Source organism: Dryobates pubescens, chromosome 8 (genome assembly GCF_014839835.1).
Source record: "Dryobates pubescens isolate bDryPub1 chromosome 8, bDryPub1.pri, whole genome shotgun sequence".
Lineage (NCBI taxonomy): Eukaryota > Metazoa > Chordata > Aves > Piciformes > Picidae > Dryobates > Dryobates pubescens.
The window spans coordinates 4,867,870-4,885,204 of record NC_071619.1 but is presented as its reverse complement, the minus strand read 5'-3'; the positions used below and the strand labels follow the sequence as shown (position 1 = coordinate 4,885,204).

General features: G+C 39.5%; 1 protein-coding gene across 1 annotated transcript in view; it reads left to right on the top strand.

The window, feature by feature from the left end:
- ATRNL1 (attractin like 1) overlaps window positions 1–17,335 on the top strand; it is a 570,802-nt gene that overhangs the window by 497,167 nt on the left and 56,300 nt on the right. Inside the window, exon 28 of the mRNA XM_009905632.2 lies at window positions 11,803–11,917. Within this exon, the coding sequence (XP_009903934.2) occupies window positions 11,803–11,917 (115 nt within the window). The remainder of the gene's footprint in view (window positions 1–11,802; window positions 11,918–17,335) is intronic.

Here is a 17,335-nt window from a genome sequence, read left to right as displayed (position 1 = left end):
GTCACCAAAGACACCTGCTAGTCAGAACTTCTGACTTCTGTTTGAGATTCGTTGTCATAAATACAGATGTACATTTTATGACCCAACCAGAGCGAAGGACAGCTCAAATTTATCCACCTCAAATTTATCCACCTCATGGTCATGTCAGAAATCTGTAGCTGACTCGGTTTGCTAGTTCCCAATGAAACTAACCTGTACTGTGCTCATCCTTAGCTCAGTATTCCTCTGCCTGCCAACACAGCCATTCTTCTTAGCCTACAAGTTAGGAAGAAATTAGACTGTGCTAGTACTTCATCTTTCCCATCCTGAAATGTTGTTAATGGCTCTGGAAGAACCACGTCCTCTTTTGCCAGGCAGTCTGGTGTAATGTTAACCCACTGTGAAATATGGGAGTGACGATTTGCTCTTTAAAGAGAGCAGCCCAAGATCAAGCAGTGATGGACTGTCACTAATTTGTCAGTAGTTAAATGTGAGTTTTCACAGGCAAGCCTTTCAGGTTGAATTGTAAAGGAATAGCAGTATTCTCCACTTGTTTCTGTTCCTTGGAGATTCAACAGATATACCCATCTGGGAAACAAACACCCATTAGTAGCACTTCACTGCACAACACACTTTGACTTACAGAAGTTGAAATAGCAGCAGGAAGAATTTACAGGAAGCTGTCTGGGGATGCATGCCACCTCGTATATGCCACAGCCATAGAGTCTCAGGTGCTTTTCCCAATAGTATCTAGCTAGCTGCTGCCAAGATAAATTTCTTTTCACAAACTGGATGCTAGCATTGCCAGCCTTTAATCAGACTCATACAGCTTAATAGGGGAATGTTCTGGAGGCTCTTGGGGATGCCTCTGGCAGTAATCCAGTAAAACTGCTACACACACCATCCGCTATATGTTATGTTCAATATTTTCCAGATTAACCTGAAATTACTTTTATTAGTGGGCAAGCAAAGTAAAACCAAGTTGATTTATCATTGTGAAGAGATAGGAAACTGCATGCATGGACACAATGAAAAAGAAATGCAATGCACCCTGCAGCTACTTGATATTTTGATTTAACTTCAGTGTCTTATGTTCTGTTCAGCCACTTGTGAAAGTCAGGAAAACTGCAGGATGGCTCACACTAGTGTCACAATTCAGAAGAGACAACCTCTAGGCAGTAGGATAAAAGCTGAAGAGGCAAACCTGACTAGGAGTTATTTCTGGAAACCCTGTTGAAAATAAATATGACCGCAGGTGTTTCTTTTAGTTTTGTCTTAATAAGTCAGTTTTAATCAGAATGTCAATTCATAACTCTTGGTAATGAAATGCTCTATGACACAGGTTTTGAAAAGAAGTCTTTTACTAGATTAACTGAGAGTAACTTTGCTGCAAATATAATTCTTACAATAAAAATAAGGCTCTTCTCAGCCTAATTGCTTTCAGATTAATATCACTACATCAGCACATAACCCTTGATAGCTAACAACCACATTGTGCTCAGAAAAGACTGCAAAACAAACGTCTTTGACTGCATATTGAGACAGAGAAGTAAGGTAATAAGCTGAAGGGTAACAATGTGATTTGCTCACTGGGGCCATAATCACAGGTTGGTAGTGATAATATGTTCTTTTTATTGTTGATTTCCACTGGTTTTCTTCTGGGGAATAATGTACCAATGTATTCTAAGATTTCCATTGCTATTTTGAAACAAGGAAATTAATGGTAAACTTACTCTGGAAGGATAAATCACTATTTAAAACTCTCTAATAAGAAGTATTAAGTTTGGTCAGGTTGCATTTTATTATCAATAAACCTATTAATCTCAGCTCCCTTGGACAGTATAGAATTTTTCAGGGAGAACTGGTTCATTCTGAAGGTTGAGTAGAGTTGGTAGAGTCTTCCCAGTAAATCATCTCTGGCTGGATAACTCAGTCACAGAAGACAGTTACCTCTGGTCTGTTTCAGTAAAGGTGGAAGAACTGTGAAATATACCAAAATGTTCTACAGCTTTAACCTCTTTTTGAGGAGTAAAACATTTGACACAGTTTGATTTATCAGGAATTCAAGATTTATTAACAAGTGAGATAAATCAAAGGCTAAGTTTGGCAGCATTTACTGTAACAGGTGATTTATTCAAACAGTGACTTAATTACAGACTCAAGGATGACAAGATTCATGCTAACTTGGTACAAGGTACTTCCAACCAAAGCACACGTGTGTGCATAAACACAAAGCATACAGACAGGGAAATACTTGGATAGTGAAATATCTAGATGCCCACATTTTAAAAAGCAAATGCATAAAATCAAACACCTAACTATGTAGAAAGTTGGGTAAAAGAGACTAACCTGTGGTCAATATTTCTTCTTTATGAGCTTTGAGATGACTCAAGGAGGTGGCCTTACCCAGGCCTTGTGTCGAGTTAGCTGTCCGACGCTCCTGAGGGGCCGCCCAGCTAAGAAGAGATGCTGGATGCAGCCCATGGTGATCCAGGAGAGCTCAAAGGATCTCGTTTTGGATCGTTATGTACAGAGTCCAACATAATTGACTTTTGTCAGGTTCTTCTCCATTTCAGCCCAGCTCAAGTGATACAATATAAATGTATGTTTTTCACAAGTCCCAGACTTGAAGGTCCTGGTATTTTCCAGTTGTGCATGCCCAAAACTTACTGGATCTTGGGGTCTTGGTCTCCCCTCTCTGGGCCACAAGATGATAATAACTGGGGAGTAGGAGCCAAGCTCTCTGGAGGGCTGTCTCAATGCTCTGGTCCACTACAGGAAGTAACCATCCTTATTGTCCCCAGAGAACAGGGGAGACAGGAGCTTGGGTACATTGAGGGGTGTGCTGTAGTGCTCTGGTACACTGCATTTGGCAGTCTACTTTTCCAATGGCATAAGTAAGCTGGAGGGGAATTGCACCACCACACATAAATAATGTGTTTATGTACCTTGCATGGGTTTGTAGGACCTCATTAAACATGGTTAGAAATCACTGAGAAATCCTCAAGCAAAACAGAGTGCAGTTTAGAAGCCCAGAGCATTGAGGACGCTCAGGCTCTGGGCCATTCTTGTAGGTTTAGGTGAGGTAAAGCTTCCTGCTCACTAATTGCAAGAGAGGAACTTTATGGGATGGATTAGATGGAAATCTTCAGAGGATGCTTATAATTTCAGTAAATCCCTAGGGCCATATGAAGAAATGGTTTCTCCTATGCCAGTCACAGAGCAATGTTGAGAACTTCACCCTTGCTTATTTATTCTGTTCTGGTATTTCCTAAAGTGTGGTTCTCCTGGCACACAAATGATGTTTGGTGAAAGCTTTTTATTCTTTCTTTCTTCCTGTTGCACTGTCATTAAGGCCTATTACTCATTAAATAAATCTGTGGAGAAAATTGTCAAAACTTTTGGGTGAGAGCAAAGATCATACTCAAAATTATGCTAGTAAGAGTTAATAAGGCCAGGCTGGATGTGGCTCTGAGCAACCTGATCTAGTGTGAGGTGTGCCTGCCCACATGCAGGGGGATTGGAACTAGATGATCCTTGAGGTGCCTTCCTATCCTAACAATCCTATTATTTCTATGGTTCTGTGATTTAGAATAGCAATGCAGTATAGCACTGATAGTCTGAGAAAACAGCAATATTGATGATGGTCTTTGTTTCTGTCTGAGACATTGCCTTAGTTTCAGCACTTTGGGAGAAGTGCCAGCTTCTCTTTAGTAGAGGAGTGGGTCCTGTGTGAGTGGTGGGGTTCTGCTGGGAGCACCAGACAGCATTTCTGCATTCCTCTGATGTTACTGTTGGTCTTGATTCTCTTGACAAATGACTGTGGAGAAAATCAAGCAGGGGTAGGATGCAGGTAGGGTACAGGTGGGAGTCTTCAATCTCCTATTGACAGGATAAATGTGCTAGGGACTTAGGAGATTCTCCAGAAAAATGGCCCAAAAAGCCTCCACTAAGTGATATTGTTGGAATTCTGTGAATTTTAGAGGATGAATTTTCTTTTTGTCCTTTGCACTCCAGAGAAGCCTGCCTCAACCGTACTGAAAATGGTCAGACCAATCACAGCATTTTCCTCTGCATCTTTAAATATAGGTCAGAGTATTTTATCTCAAGCAAGCATTTAGTAAAAGCAGAATAGGAAAACCAGAATTAATCTTCTCCATGAAGAATAGAGCTAGCTCTGTTTTCAGCAGCCTTTTAAAAGCAAGTTACCACAACTGTGTTGTAAAAATCTAATTTGCTAAACGTGTTTTGCAAACAGCTACCTAGATTGCAGTCTCCATCTAGGGCAGCTACAGTAATGCAAGTGAATCCTGAGTGGATATAAAAAGCACAGGGGTCTGCCTGGGCAGGTAAAAGAGAGCTTCTCTTTCTTGTTGAAAATGTCAATAATAAAACTAAGTTGGCAGGGTTTTGAGGCTTCTGAGATCACAGGTAGGTATCTAGATTTGACCAAAAGCCATTTTAGGTGTCACAGAATCACAAAATTTCAGGGGCTGCAAGGGACTTTGAAAGATCATCCAGTCCAAACCCCTACCAGAGCAGGATCACCTACACCAGATCACACAGGAACACATGCAGGTGTGTTTTGAATATCTTCAGAGAGGGAGACTCCACAACCCTCCTGGGTAGCCTGTTCCAGTGCTCTGTCACCCTCACAGGGAAAACAATTTTTCCTTGCTCATATTTATGTGAAACTTCCTATGCCTCAACTTCTGTCATTGCCTCTTGTGCTGTCACTGGGCACCACTGAGCAGAGCCTGGCTCCATCCTTTCAGGATTCATCCTTTACACATTTATAAACATTGGTGAGGTCACCTCTCAGTCTCCTCTTCTCTAAGCTACAGAGCCCTCAGCTCCCTCAGGCTCTCCTCGTATGGAAGATGTTCCATTCCCCTAATCACCCTCGTGGCTCTGTGCTGGACTCTTTCAAGTAGCTCAGTGTCTTTCTGGAACTGAGGGGCCCAGAACTGGAGACAATATTCCAAATGCAGCCACAGCAGTGCAGAGTAGAGATGGAGGAAAACCTCTCTTGTGTCACAGTATCACACCCCTTCTAATCCACCCCAGAGAGGTACTCAAGTGCTTTTATGAATTGAGGCTTACTTATCACAAATAAATCCTTTTCTCTATTCTTTACCTCTTCAGAGGACACAGTGTTTTCTTTTTCTCCCACATGGAGACTTACACACTGAACTGTAGAAAAGTGGCTATTCACATTCTGAGTCTGGAATTAACCTGCTACAACAACAGATTTGCTTGGGTTTTGCCAAGCCGTAAAGCTTAGTTTATGTTGAATTCACTAGCTAAATTGTCTTTTAATAATATGATTAAAAACTGAGTTTAAACTGACATAATTTATTGCTAAAATAAAAAGTATAACTCAAGCTGTGTTGTAACAAGAGACAAAGTTTTATTTATAATGATTTCTCGTAAGTAATACTAAGACCACTTTAGTTAGGAAACATTACAGTGATTAATGCACATTTGTTTGCATTTTAATGCCTGATTTATATATCAGATCTGTATTTGTGCACACTGTCAAACTTTATTCTGTTCTTGTCAAAATACTTATTACTGCTGACAGGTGTACTGTGCTCACATTAATCCTTAATTCCTTGATTCAATTTTCTAATTGCTTTTTTGGCATGAGTTTGGAGCCACTTAGTCTTACGTGATCTATTTGTCTTATGCTATGATAATGCACTCTTAAAAATTGGATGCACCTACCTTGGAATTCTGAACAGAAAATATCTATAGTACTGAAAATCCAAAGTTTTATAGTGCTTCCTTGAGACATCACTTCTTGGAACACAGACAGACCCAAAACACTTCACACTTTTCGTCTTCCCATGTTCACTGTATTCAGTGTTTTCATTGGTAGATATGAATGCATGCTGAAGCTTCAGTGCATTTCCCTCAAAAAGATCTGTGCAGATCCATGAACATCCCGTAGTCATCTTTGTGTTCTCCTGCTCTTCTCATCTAACACTGCTGGTTCTGTTGTCTGTCCTGCCCATCAAGAGCAACAGAATACACTTTCTAGCTTATCATAGAATCAATAAGGTTGGAAAAGACCTCAGAGAGCTTATCATAGAATCATAGAATCAATAAGGTTAGAAAAGACCTCAAAGATCATCAAGTCCAACCTGTCACCCAAGACCTCATGACTACTAAACCATGGCACCAATTGCCACGTCCAATCCCCTCTTGAAAACCTCCGGGGACGGTGACTCCACCACCTCCCCGGGCAGCACATTCAATGGCTAACAACTCTCACTTGGTCTGGACTCTTAAAGCTTTTTATTCTTAATTAAACAGCCAAATAATAGAATACAAGATATCCTGGCTTTTTTTCCCCCCCAATGTTTAAATAAGAAATTACAATCTTGTTACTTTCTTGTCATCATAAAGTAGATGTGCTACATTACTTAGAAATATTTTTAATACAGCTATGAATGTGGCACACACTGGCATATTTTTTTACTCTAGTAATGGTAGTGTTGTCATCTGTCCTTTGTATAACAAAAATAAATAAAACCTAAATACTGTTTATTTCATGTAGAAACAGATCAAGAGTAAGCAAAGAATCTTCCCAAAGTTTGGTCATTTGTCACAAACTCACCCAGGCAGCTGGATTTTGGCTAGGTCTTTCAGAAAAGAATTTAAAGTGTGGGGAATGTTTTCTCTGATAAAAATAGAGGATGACTTCTAAAATCCTTGTTTTCTGTGAGTAAATATATAACTGCACATTTAAGTTGTGGTTACAGTAACAGTAAAACTTTTTAAAGTGTGAGGTAGTGATAGGACCAGGAGGAGTGGAACAAAAGTAGAATTTGGTAGATTCAGATTGAATGTTAGGAAGAAGTTCTTTGCCACGAGGGTGGTGGAACAGGTGGTAGAAGCCTCATCCCTGGAGGTTTTTTAGGCCAGGTTGGATGTGGCTCTGAGCAACCTGACCTAGTGTGAGGTGTCCCTGGCTATGGCAGATGATCCTTGAGGTCCCTTCCAACCCTGACAATTCTATGAATTATTATTCTTTTTGATCTTCTGTTTTATTCCTTACTTTCTCCACTTGTTTCTTCTTTCTGCATTCCATTGATTTACTCTTCTTACTCTTAACAGTGATACACGATATTTCACCCTTTTACTCTTTTGTGGTTTTCTTCCTCTTTCTTTTTCTCCTTCCCCACTGACATGCTTCTTTCTGTCATAATGTTTGTGTAAGAAAGAGGATGTAAGAGTAAAAGGTTGTTAAATAAAGAAGTATCTGTTTATTCTGTCTTCCACTGATAAAGTTTTATTAACTCTGTGATTGTCATTGGTGCTTTTTGGCAAGAATGTAAGTCATTTTCTGCACAGGGGTGTGGGGGGGAAAGATAATTCTAGCAAGTAAATCATGGTGGCTAAGTGCTTTGGGCAAACAAACATGTGCCTTATCTCATCCAAAAAACCCGTGGAAGATGCATGATAAATGGCACATTTTTAGAGAACCTGTTATGTCACTGTGAAATAACTTTGATTCATGGTTATGTATTTATCTTTAACAACTGACAAACCTTGGGGTATCTAAATTATTATCACTTACTCTGTGCTTCTCTGGGTTTTTTTGCTGGTGAATCTGAATGATATGAAGTAAGATAAGATATCTGCTTTTTCAGTCATAACATTCTGTGAAGAACAAATAAGCACAAATAGTAATAATAATATCTTACTCTTTGATTTTTGGATGAAATTCTCTCAAAAGTATTTTCAGAAGTAATGTCTTCCAATTGTGTTTTGAAAAGCATTAGTATACATTTCAAACAGAAAAGGATGGGGCCTATTAATGAAAGGTTTTGTAATACACAGCAGTAGAAAACATCATTTTTTGCTTTATACTAAAGTAATTATTCACCAAATTAAGGCAGGAGGGTACATTTGTTCCTTTCAGTTGTGTCTGCATAAACTGTATTCTGAATTATATTTTAAAATGAAGATTTCATTTTGTTTGCCTTCTGAAATAGAAAGGAATGGTGGTGTTTGATTTGCCATTGTGACAAGCCAGGAAAAATTACTTAAATGATCTTTTGCTTGCATTAGCAATACCAATTATTTTAATCATAAATGTTGTGTAAGGATTCAGGTGCTGTTATCCCAGAATATAGTGATGTCCCCTGTGGAAATATAAGTGAATGCCTGAGTGGCGCTGACTAACCAACGGCATGAGATTTAACACATCCAGGTACCAGGTTCTACACATTGGCCAGAACAACCCAGTGCTACAGGCTGGGGTTAGAGTGGCTGGAGAGCAGCCAGGCAGAAAGGGACCTGGGGGTACTGGTCAGTAGAAGGCTGAACATGAGCCAGCTGTGTGCCCAGGTGGCCAAGAAGGCAAATGGCATCCTGGCCTGTATCAGGAACAGTGTGGCCAGCAGGAGCAGGGAAGTCATTGTGCCCTGTACTCAGCACTGGTTAGGCCAAACCTTGAGTCCAGTTCTGGGCTTCTCAGGTTAGGAAAGATGCTGAGTTGCTGGAACATGTCCAGAGAAGGACAACAAAAATGGTGAGGGGTTTGGAGCACAGCCCTGTGAGGAGCAGCTGGGGGAGCTGGGGTTGCTTAGCCTGGAGAAGAGGAGGCTCAGGGGATACCTTATTGTTCCCTGCAACCACCTGAAGGGAGGGTGCAGACAGGTGGGGGCTGGTCTCTTCTCCCAGGCAACCAGTATCAGAACAAGAGGACACAGTCTCAAGCTGTGCCAGGGGAGGTTTAGGCTGGATGTTAGGAGGAAATTCTTCATAGAGAGAGTGATTGGCCTTTGGAATGTGCTGCCCGTGGAGGTGGTGGAGTCACTATCACTGGAAGTGTTTATGAGAGGACTGGATGAGGTGCTTGGTGCCATGGTTTAGTTGATTAGATGGTGTTGGGTGATAGGTTGGACTCAATGATCTCAAAGGTCTCTTCCAACCTGGTTAATTCTATTCTATTCTAAATAAACCATGTCCCCAGCTTAAGCCAGTATGCATGGCCATGAAGAGCACCTGTTCCACTCCGTTTACATCTCCTGCTACAAGGAACCTGCACATACCTGGGTGGGGAAGAGATATAGGCAGAAGTGCTGCAGTGAAGGGGTCCAAGGGAAGGTGTGATACAAGTCGCAGTTGAGAAGCCATGGATTTTGACAACTGAAAGCGCAACATCTAGCAATGAACGGTGGGAGAAATCAACAGAGGTTTACAGCAGACTGCTGTCAGTGCTGTGTTACATTATTCTATGACTACACTTGTCTGATTAGATTTAAACAGCCCAGGGCACAGACTTGCTGCTAATCTGAATGACCCCATCAAGACCCTTTTCTATATTAAATGCTATGATCAGAAGAATTACTGTTATTTTTTATTTCATTTCACATTGCCCTTCAACCTAGGTAAGTCAAAGAACCCTTAGCACTAAAACTTCCCCACACCAATTTTTTCCCCTCAGTCATGGACATACACTACTTTTGTACATGTGCAACCAATGCTGCTGATATTAGCAAGGCTCTTATTCTTTTTTTCCACTTTTTCTGCATTGCTTTTAGTGTAGAATCATATTATCCAGCAATGCCTGTCTAAATGTCTTGCTGATTATAGATCTAGGGAATTTAACAATTATACAAGTTCAGAATCTGCTCTCTTTGTCTGATCCTTTGGCACATGTTGAGCCAGTGTATTAAAAAAAAAAAATGTATTAAAGGCTACAAATCCAGTACTCTTGGATTAGAAAATATTTCTTTTATTTATTTATTTGTGTGTGTGTTTGGTTTTATTTTTGCTTTTAGGATGTTATTTTTAGCTAAAGCTTCGTGGGGGCGTTATTTTTCTGTTTCATCATTTGGCGAGGTTTTAGTGAATAGGAGTTGTCATTCGTTATGTCCTGGCAATGTTAAATTAGATGCCATTCCTTGCCTAAGTTATTTTTAGTGCTATCACCTCAAATGAAACCACAGAGATGCCTTTCAAATATGACCATGCAGTAAAAAAAAGAAAAAGAAGGAAGTATATTTATCTATTGTTCAATTTATTGCTGTATTCTCTGTCTCCTTATCTTCACCGAGCAGTAGTAAATGTTGCTTACTTGGAGGTAGAAAAACAGCAAATGATAATTGCTTTACATGATGAAAGTGTCTTTGTTTTCTTTATATCTGGTACTTTGCAGTGTATTTAACTTGACTAAACTGTAATTTTTCGTAGTCTGCTTGAATCAGTTGACATTTATATATACATTGAATTTTGTATGTGAGTAGAAAGTTTTATGGCTTTGAATTTTGAGTCAAGACATCAAACTTCTGGTTTTGTCTAGCAACATGACAGACATCCTAAAACTTTGCAAACAACAACAAATAAAAGAAATGCTTATTCTGATTTTGACCTAAAGTTTCCAGAAATATCTTTAATGCTTGTCGAAATGTTTAAGCTCTCCAAAGTGAAATGCCTATCTCTTAGTGAGCACAAAACATGCAAATGTGGAAATACTGTAAACTGTCATTTCAGAAACTTGCTAGTCTATGACTTTGTAGACTGCTTTGCTTTCTTCCAGCTCCTAATGTCCTTAATCTTGAGAATAATATGGCAGCAACCATTTACTTGAACACCAACTTCAAATTAAACTATCGCCATAGCTAACAAGAAATGCTTGGTAATGGCACATAGGTCCCACCAACAAAACCACCATTGTCATGCCAGAATAGCATAGCATAGAACAGAATAGAGTAGCGTAGAATAGAGTAGAGTAGAATAGAATAGAATAGAATAGAATAGAATAGAATAGAATAGACCAGACCAGACCAGACCAGACCAGACCAGACCAGACCAGACCAGGTTGGAAGAGACCTTTGAGATCAACAAGTCCAACCTATCACCCAACACTATCTAATCAACTAAACCATGGCACCAAGTGCCCCATCCAGTCTCTTCCTAAACATTTCCAGTGGTGGTGACTCCGTGTAAGACAAAGTAAGATGATAATCATACAGGCAATGCTTTCAGATAGTTTATGTCAATATAATAATACTGCAGCCATTTTCCACATAAGCAATAAAAAATCAGGAAGGCCCTGCCTCAAAGAAATCATTTGCTTACCAGGATAAACAGAGAAGGCACACTTGCTGGTTTGGGAAATTCAAGAGAGACTGAAGGAGTTCTTCCTCATCAGGGTGGTGAGACACTGGAACAGATTGTCCAGGGAGGTGGTAGAAGTCCCATCCCTGGAGCTTTTTAAGGCCAGTCTGGATATGGCTCTGAGCAACCTGATGTAGTGTGAGGGGTCTCTGGCCATGGCAGGGGAGTTGGAACTGGATGATCCTTGAGGTCCCTTCCAATCCTAACAATTCTATGATTCTATGACTATCTTCATGTATGTCTATATAATACAGATTTGCTCTTACTTTATGGTTTTGGCATTGGGAAGGCTAGGTCATGGATGCTATTGTAGCACAGTTCTTTCACATGAATACTTCTTAGGATAGAGGAAATTCTAGTACTTTAAGACAGCAGTGTGTATACCAAAAGTTTTAGTCATTTTCTAAACTTTAAGAAGTTGATATTGCTACAACTACTGAGGTATAAAATTAAGTATAATTTTGTTGTCTTTATGATGGTTTCACTTTTTGGTTAGATTTTCAGTGTGGGCTGTTACAGTCCATTTTCAAGTCAGTTAACATGGGTAAGACAATCTGTTGAAATGCAAAGAACTATTTGGGGAAAATAGCTTCCTACAGTGAACCTAAAACAAATTAAAGATGTACAAATTAAACCAAAATGCCAACCTCAAATATTACATAGGTATGTTGGTTTTTTTTCTTTCAGGGTGCTCCTAAACCAATTGCCATTGAGCCATGTTTAGGAAACAGAGCAGCAGTCCTCACAGTATTTTTATGTCTACCCAGAGGATCATCAGGAGTCCCACCCCCTGGTCAGTCAGGTAAGCCTTGCGTTGGTGAGCATTGTGCAATGCAGTCTACTTGAACAAATGCACCCATGTGAATCCGAAAGAACAGCACAGAATGGACACAAGCGGTGCTATGTCAAGCTGGTAAGTTTAGGGCCAATGTTTCATGAGGAACTTTTGTTTATGATTGTGGTAGTTTTAGGCTATGCCTTTAAAATTTTTTTCACAGATCTTGAGAAGAAAAGTAGTAAAATGTAAATAAATCACTATTGGGTATAAAAAGGAAACCAGATTGAGGTTCTGCTTGTAAATACAGCTTTCATTTGCTTCTAACTGAGCTGCTCTGGCAAAGTCAATGTTGGTGGGGAGGGGAATTTCAACTCACCACAGGGATTTGAAGTGGTATCCCAAATCAAAAGCTCGATGATCAAACTGGGCTGGTGTACAGTGGCACGTCTTACTTGTCTTTCACTAAACAATGCATGTGTGGTATTCTTCAGCTTTGTCTTTTAGGGCAAAGAAATTTTAGATGTAAACACTTGCAGAGTTTCAGTTCAAGTTGCTGTAAATGAGGCTATGCAGGGAATGCCAGTTCAAGTTGACAGTCATTGCACAGTTAACTTCTAGCTAAGTTCCTTTGCTCCATGAATCTCAGTGCTGTGCTGCCCAGGATCTGAGTGAAATGTTGGCTTTTCCAGAATGCCTATTGGATGGAATTTATGATTGTGTCAGTGAACATATCTGCTTCACTTTGGAAATGATCCTACCTCATTTTAGAGCAACATTTGCACTATTTGGAGGCACTTACAGTAATTTGCTTTATCTGATCTATACTAGATCGTTGTTAAAAGCCATTACAGGCATTCTCATAAAATTATTCCGAGGCAGGAGTTACCCAAATATGCTTTAAAAATCCTTTGAATAATTGGTTTACAGTCATGTGGTACAAAACAGTCATGACAACAAAGTCAAGATAGTAACATGTCACCTCACAGTTCATCAGTTTGCTACTTCAGAATTCATTGGAGTTGTTGCCAAGAAGAACACCTTTTTAATGAATAGTAGGCTGTGTGGTATGTGCCCAAAATGCTCCTAAAACCCAGAAAATATGCTTTAAGGCTAACTTTTATCATTAAGAGCCAAAAAGATATCCTTTTAACCTTCAAAAATCCATTTAAGAGATTAAAAAGTATTGAGTAATGATGATGGGGGCAAACTCAGTTGACTTATGTTGGAAATAAACTCAACTGAGTGTTCTTTCTTCTTTTGGCTTGATGACTATCTGTTATTTATTTGGTGGTTTTAGTTCATTTTTATTATTTTATTTTTTTTGGAGAGGAGGTGGGGAGAGGTTTATATATTTTATTTTTTTTCTCCTCTTGAGTTCCAAGATGAAGACTTAGTTCTTAAAATGCTGTTTATGGCTTGGAATATAATTTGTGGAAGTGCTATGAAAATAAAAGTGTTACTGATGCTTTGTCAAAAACATTTCCTGGAAGAAGCATATAAATGTAAGTGCCCTGAAGAGAGCAGTGAAGGAAGAAGGATGTTTAGTGTGGTGCCTTTTTTGTGTTTTAAGGAAATGAAAAAAAAGAAACAAAGGTGTTTATAGTCATACAATGAGGAAAAGCATTCTGAAAGGAAATTAAAAGTAATTGTTGAAATTGGAGCTGAAATTATATCTTCCTCTTTTTTTTCCCCCTGTTGTTTTCAAATATACCTGTGGTGTGGATCCTGGCAGTAAAAATGTTATTTATCTAGTTATTTCATAATCAGCTTCTGTTTATTATATACAGAAGGGTTTGTTGGTGTTGTTTTTTAAGTAATTGCTGTTCTTTGCTGTGTGTAAAACATGAAGGAAAATGGGCTTTTTCAAGAGTGGTGTTTGACACACAGCAGATGTGTCATTCTGTATGTTTCTCACTCTAGGAAAGAATGCACCTTTTTCACATGGGATATGTCTACTTGTTCTGCTGTGTCATAGAATCATAGAATGAACCAGGTAGGGAAAGGCCTCAGAGATCATCAAGTCCAACCTATTACCTACTACCTAACACCTCATGACAACTAAACCATGGCTCCAAGTGCCATGTCCAATCCTTTTTTAAACACCTCCAGGGACGGTGACTCCACCACCTCCCTGGGCAGCACATTCCAATGGGCAATCTCCCTTTTATGCTGAATTTCTTCCTAACATCCAGCCTAAGCCTCCCCTGGCACAGCTTGAGACTGTGTCCTCTTGTTCTGGTGCTGGTTGCCTGGGAGAAGAGACCAACCACCACCTGGCTACAACCTCCCTTCAGGTAGTTGTAGACAGCAATAAGGTCTCCCCTGAGCCTCCTCTTCTTCAGGCTAAACAACCCCAGCTCCCTCAGCTTCTCCTCATAGGGCTTGTGTTTAAAACCTCTCCCCAGCCTTGTTGCCCTTCTCTGGACACATTCAAGTGTCTCAATGTCCTTCTTAAATTGAGGAGCCCAGAACTGGACACAGGACTCAAGGTTTGGCCTAACCAGTGCTGAGTACAGGGGCAGAATAACCTCCCTGCTCCTGCCGGCCACGCTATTTCTGATGCGGGCCAGGATGCTATCGGCCCTCTTGGCCACCTGGGCACCCTGCTGGATCATGTTCAGCCAGTTGTCTATGCCTTGCATCAGCTTTGCAGGCTTGTATTTCAAATGCTGTTCCTCTACTTGTTGTGGTCTTTGTCAGCCATTTCAGAGTTTAAAATATCTAAAATTGTTAGTCCCACAGCTTTCACTTTGTTCAGGGTCAAAAGCAAGTAGAAATGGTAGAGGTGTGCAACCTGCTGATTCAACCATTAGATTATATTGCTGTAATTGAGGAGTGTTTTGTGTGTCTAATGAATTTTGGTACCCATGGACTACTTTCACTGTATGTAACCATGCGTAGTCAAGACAGAAGCTATTATGCAAGCTTCTTGGCATACCTGTAGCTCTACTAATTCACTTCATTCCTGTCCTGCAGCCCTACCTGCTGCTTCTTTCCTATGAGCAGATGCTGTGAACTGTGCCAAGCTATTTGAAATGATGTGGAAGCTTTGTGCAGTGGACATATGTTTGCTGTGCAGTTGGTTTCCCTTATGACCTAAGCTAGGTTAAAACAATGATATTTAGGTGGATGGAAGTAGTGTGTTCAGTAATTATGTCTTGCCAAGCAATTTTGGGATCTTCTATTATTTGCATATAACCATTTTCAACTTTGTTGTGATCATTCTAGGATAAATTGACAATGTGTCAAACATATTTGTTTAAATGATACTGGTTATCAGTTCCCAATGAAAAGACCATGTCTTTCCTAGCTTAGATGTATATGTTTGAAATACAGGAAGTAAATGCTTGTACTAATGTAATGTAAATGCTAGAGGACACAGTCTCAAGCTGTGCTAGGGGGTGTTCAGGCTGGATGTTAGGAAGAAATTCTTCACAGAAAGTGTGATTGGCCATTGGAATGGCCCAGGGAGGTGGTGGGGTCACCATCACTGGAGGTGTTTAAGAGGAGACTGGATGAGGCACTTGGTGCCATGGTTTAGTTGATTAGATGGTGTTGGGTGATAGGTTGGACTCGATGATCTCAAAGTTATTTTCCAATCTGGTCTATTCTATTCTATTCTGTTCTGTTCTGTTCTACTGGTCTGCATTATATTTTCTCCAAAACCCAGGAAAGCTAATTCTTTCCACAAATTGTTAGTCTGTGGTCTACTGGAGTTATTAGGGTTGTATTCCTGTTATTAAGGCCTGAGTTTGATCAAACATGAGTCGTTTTCAAGGTTCACATTAGCAAATATTTTGTTGAAAAATGTCTTTGACTATTTAAAAAGTCCAAGAAACCAATATAAAGGTTACTCCTCCTGCAGCATATGTTCTACATTTCACCTTTATCAGCAGCTGGGAGAGAAGTTGAAACTACAGATGGTGGGCTTTGGACACAGACTAGGCAAGGCAAAAACTCCTCTAGGAGAGACCAAACATCCCAGTGGAGATCTCAGTGCTCTCTACTTCCTGCAGAAAATACTGAGAACTTTAAAGATTTCCAATAGTATTGTTAATTCTGATTCCTAATCCTGCAAATGCACAAATAACTGTTAGGTTGACACAATCAAACTGCTTAAAATTAACATGTGGTTTAAGATAGTTCTTGTACAGATCAGTCATGGAGTTTCAGGTGAAATGTTAAGAAAAATGAATGTATTGCCAAAAAGAAACACTAGTAATTATGATTCATGTTTTAAAGGGGAATTTTTCAATGAAGGAGTAATTTGTACTATTAGAATCATACAATCAACAAGGTTGGAAAAGACCTCAAAGATCATCAAGTCCAACTTGTCACCCAACACCTCATGCCTACTAGACCATGGCACCAAGTGCCATGGCCTCTCACCAGCCATCCTAAAAATCTGGCAAGTCAGTAAATGTTAGTGTAACAGTTTAGGTTAGGTGTAGCATAGTAGGCATCAGAATTTCTTGTATCTGTAAGCTTTGAAGATGATCCTAACACTTCAGTTATAGTTCTCTAGAGTAACAACTGATTTTAAATGAAATTGTCCTTGGGTTAATGAAGAAATAGTAACCAAATTATAAACTAGAATGATCAGTGGAAAACAAGAAGCTTAGCAGGGACAAAACCTACACGTGTCAATTTTGGATTGACCAATAGAACATGTGGTTTACCCATTCTTTAGTTGTCTCATTGGCTGCATTGTGCTTGAGTAATCAGAAAAAAATTCCAAGGTTCAGAAAAAAAATAGCAATTCTCTGTACAATTCTTGTGTGTATCAATATGCATGCATCAATGTCTGTGCACAGTCAGAAAAATCACTTCTTCAGGCAGCTGCAGGGGGATTATAATACACAATGCAAACACATGTCTTACAGGTTTTATGACACAGCAGAGCTAGAGAAGCTAGAGATCATCTATTATTGCTGTAGCATCTGACCCCTTGCTTTAAATAGCCTAAACTCTTCTCAATATCAAAGGAGATCTAATAAGGAGAGCAGCTGCAACCGGATTTCTAGAAAGAAGTAAATTATACATCTCAAAGGTTGATGAATAAAACAAGCTGGGGAAAAAAAATGAAAAAGAAAGAAGCTTATATAAATTACTTAATGCAGGAAAAAACAGGTGCCAATGAATTACCAGCAGTGGAAAGATCAAGAATAACTCCTTCAAGGTCTTCACGCAGCTCTGGTGATATATTGGGCAATACAGAAAGAATATCTTGGTAGTGTGATAAATTCTGTTAAAAGAACTGTAATCATGTCATCATTATTATTAATGGTACTAAATCCCACACTTTGAGATGTTGAGATATTGTACTATTAAGTTTATAAAACCCTGACACTTGCAGTGTTCTTGGAGAAGGCCAGTAAAAGTGTTAAAGCACAATGTAATTTGTGAATTATTTACTAGTTATGTTACTTTCACCTAGCAAAG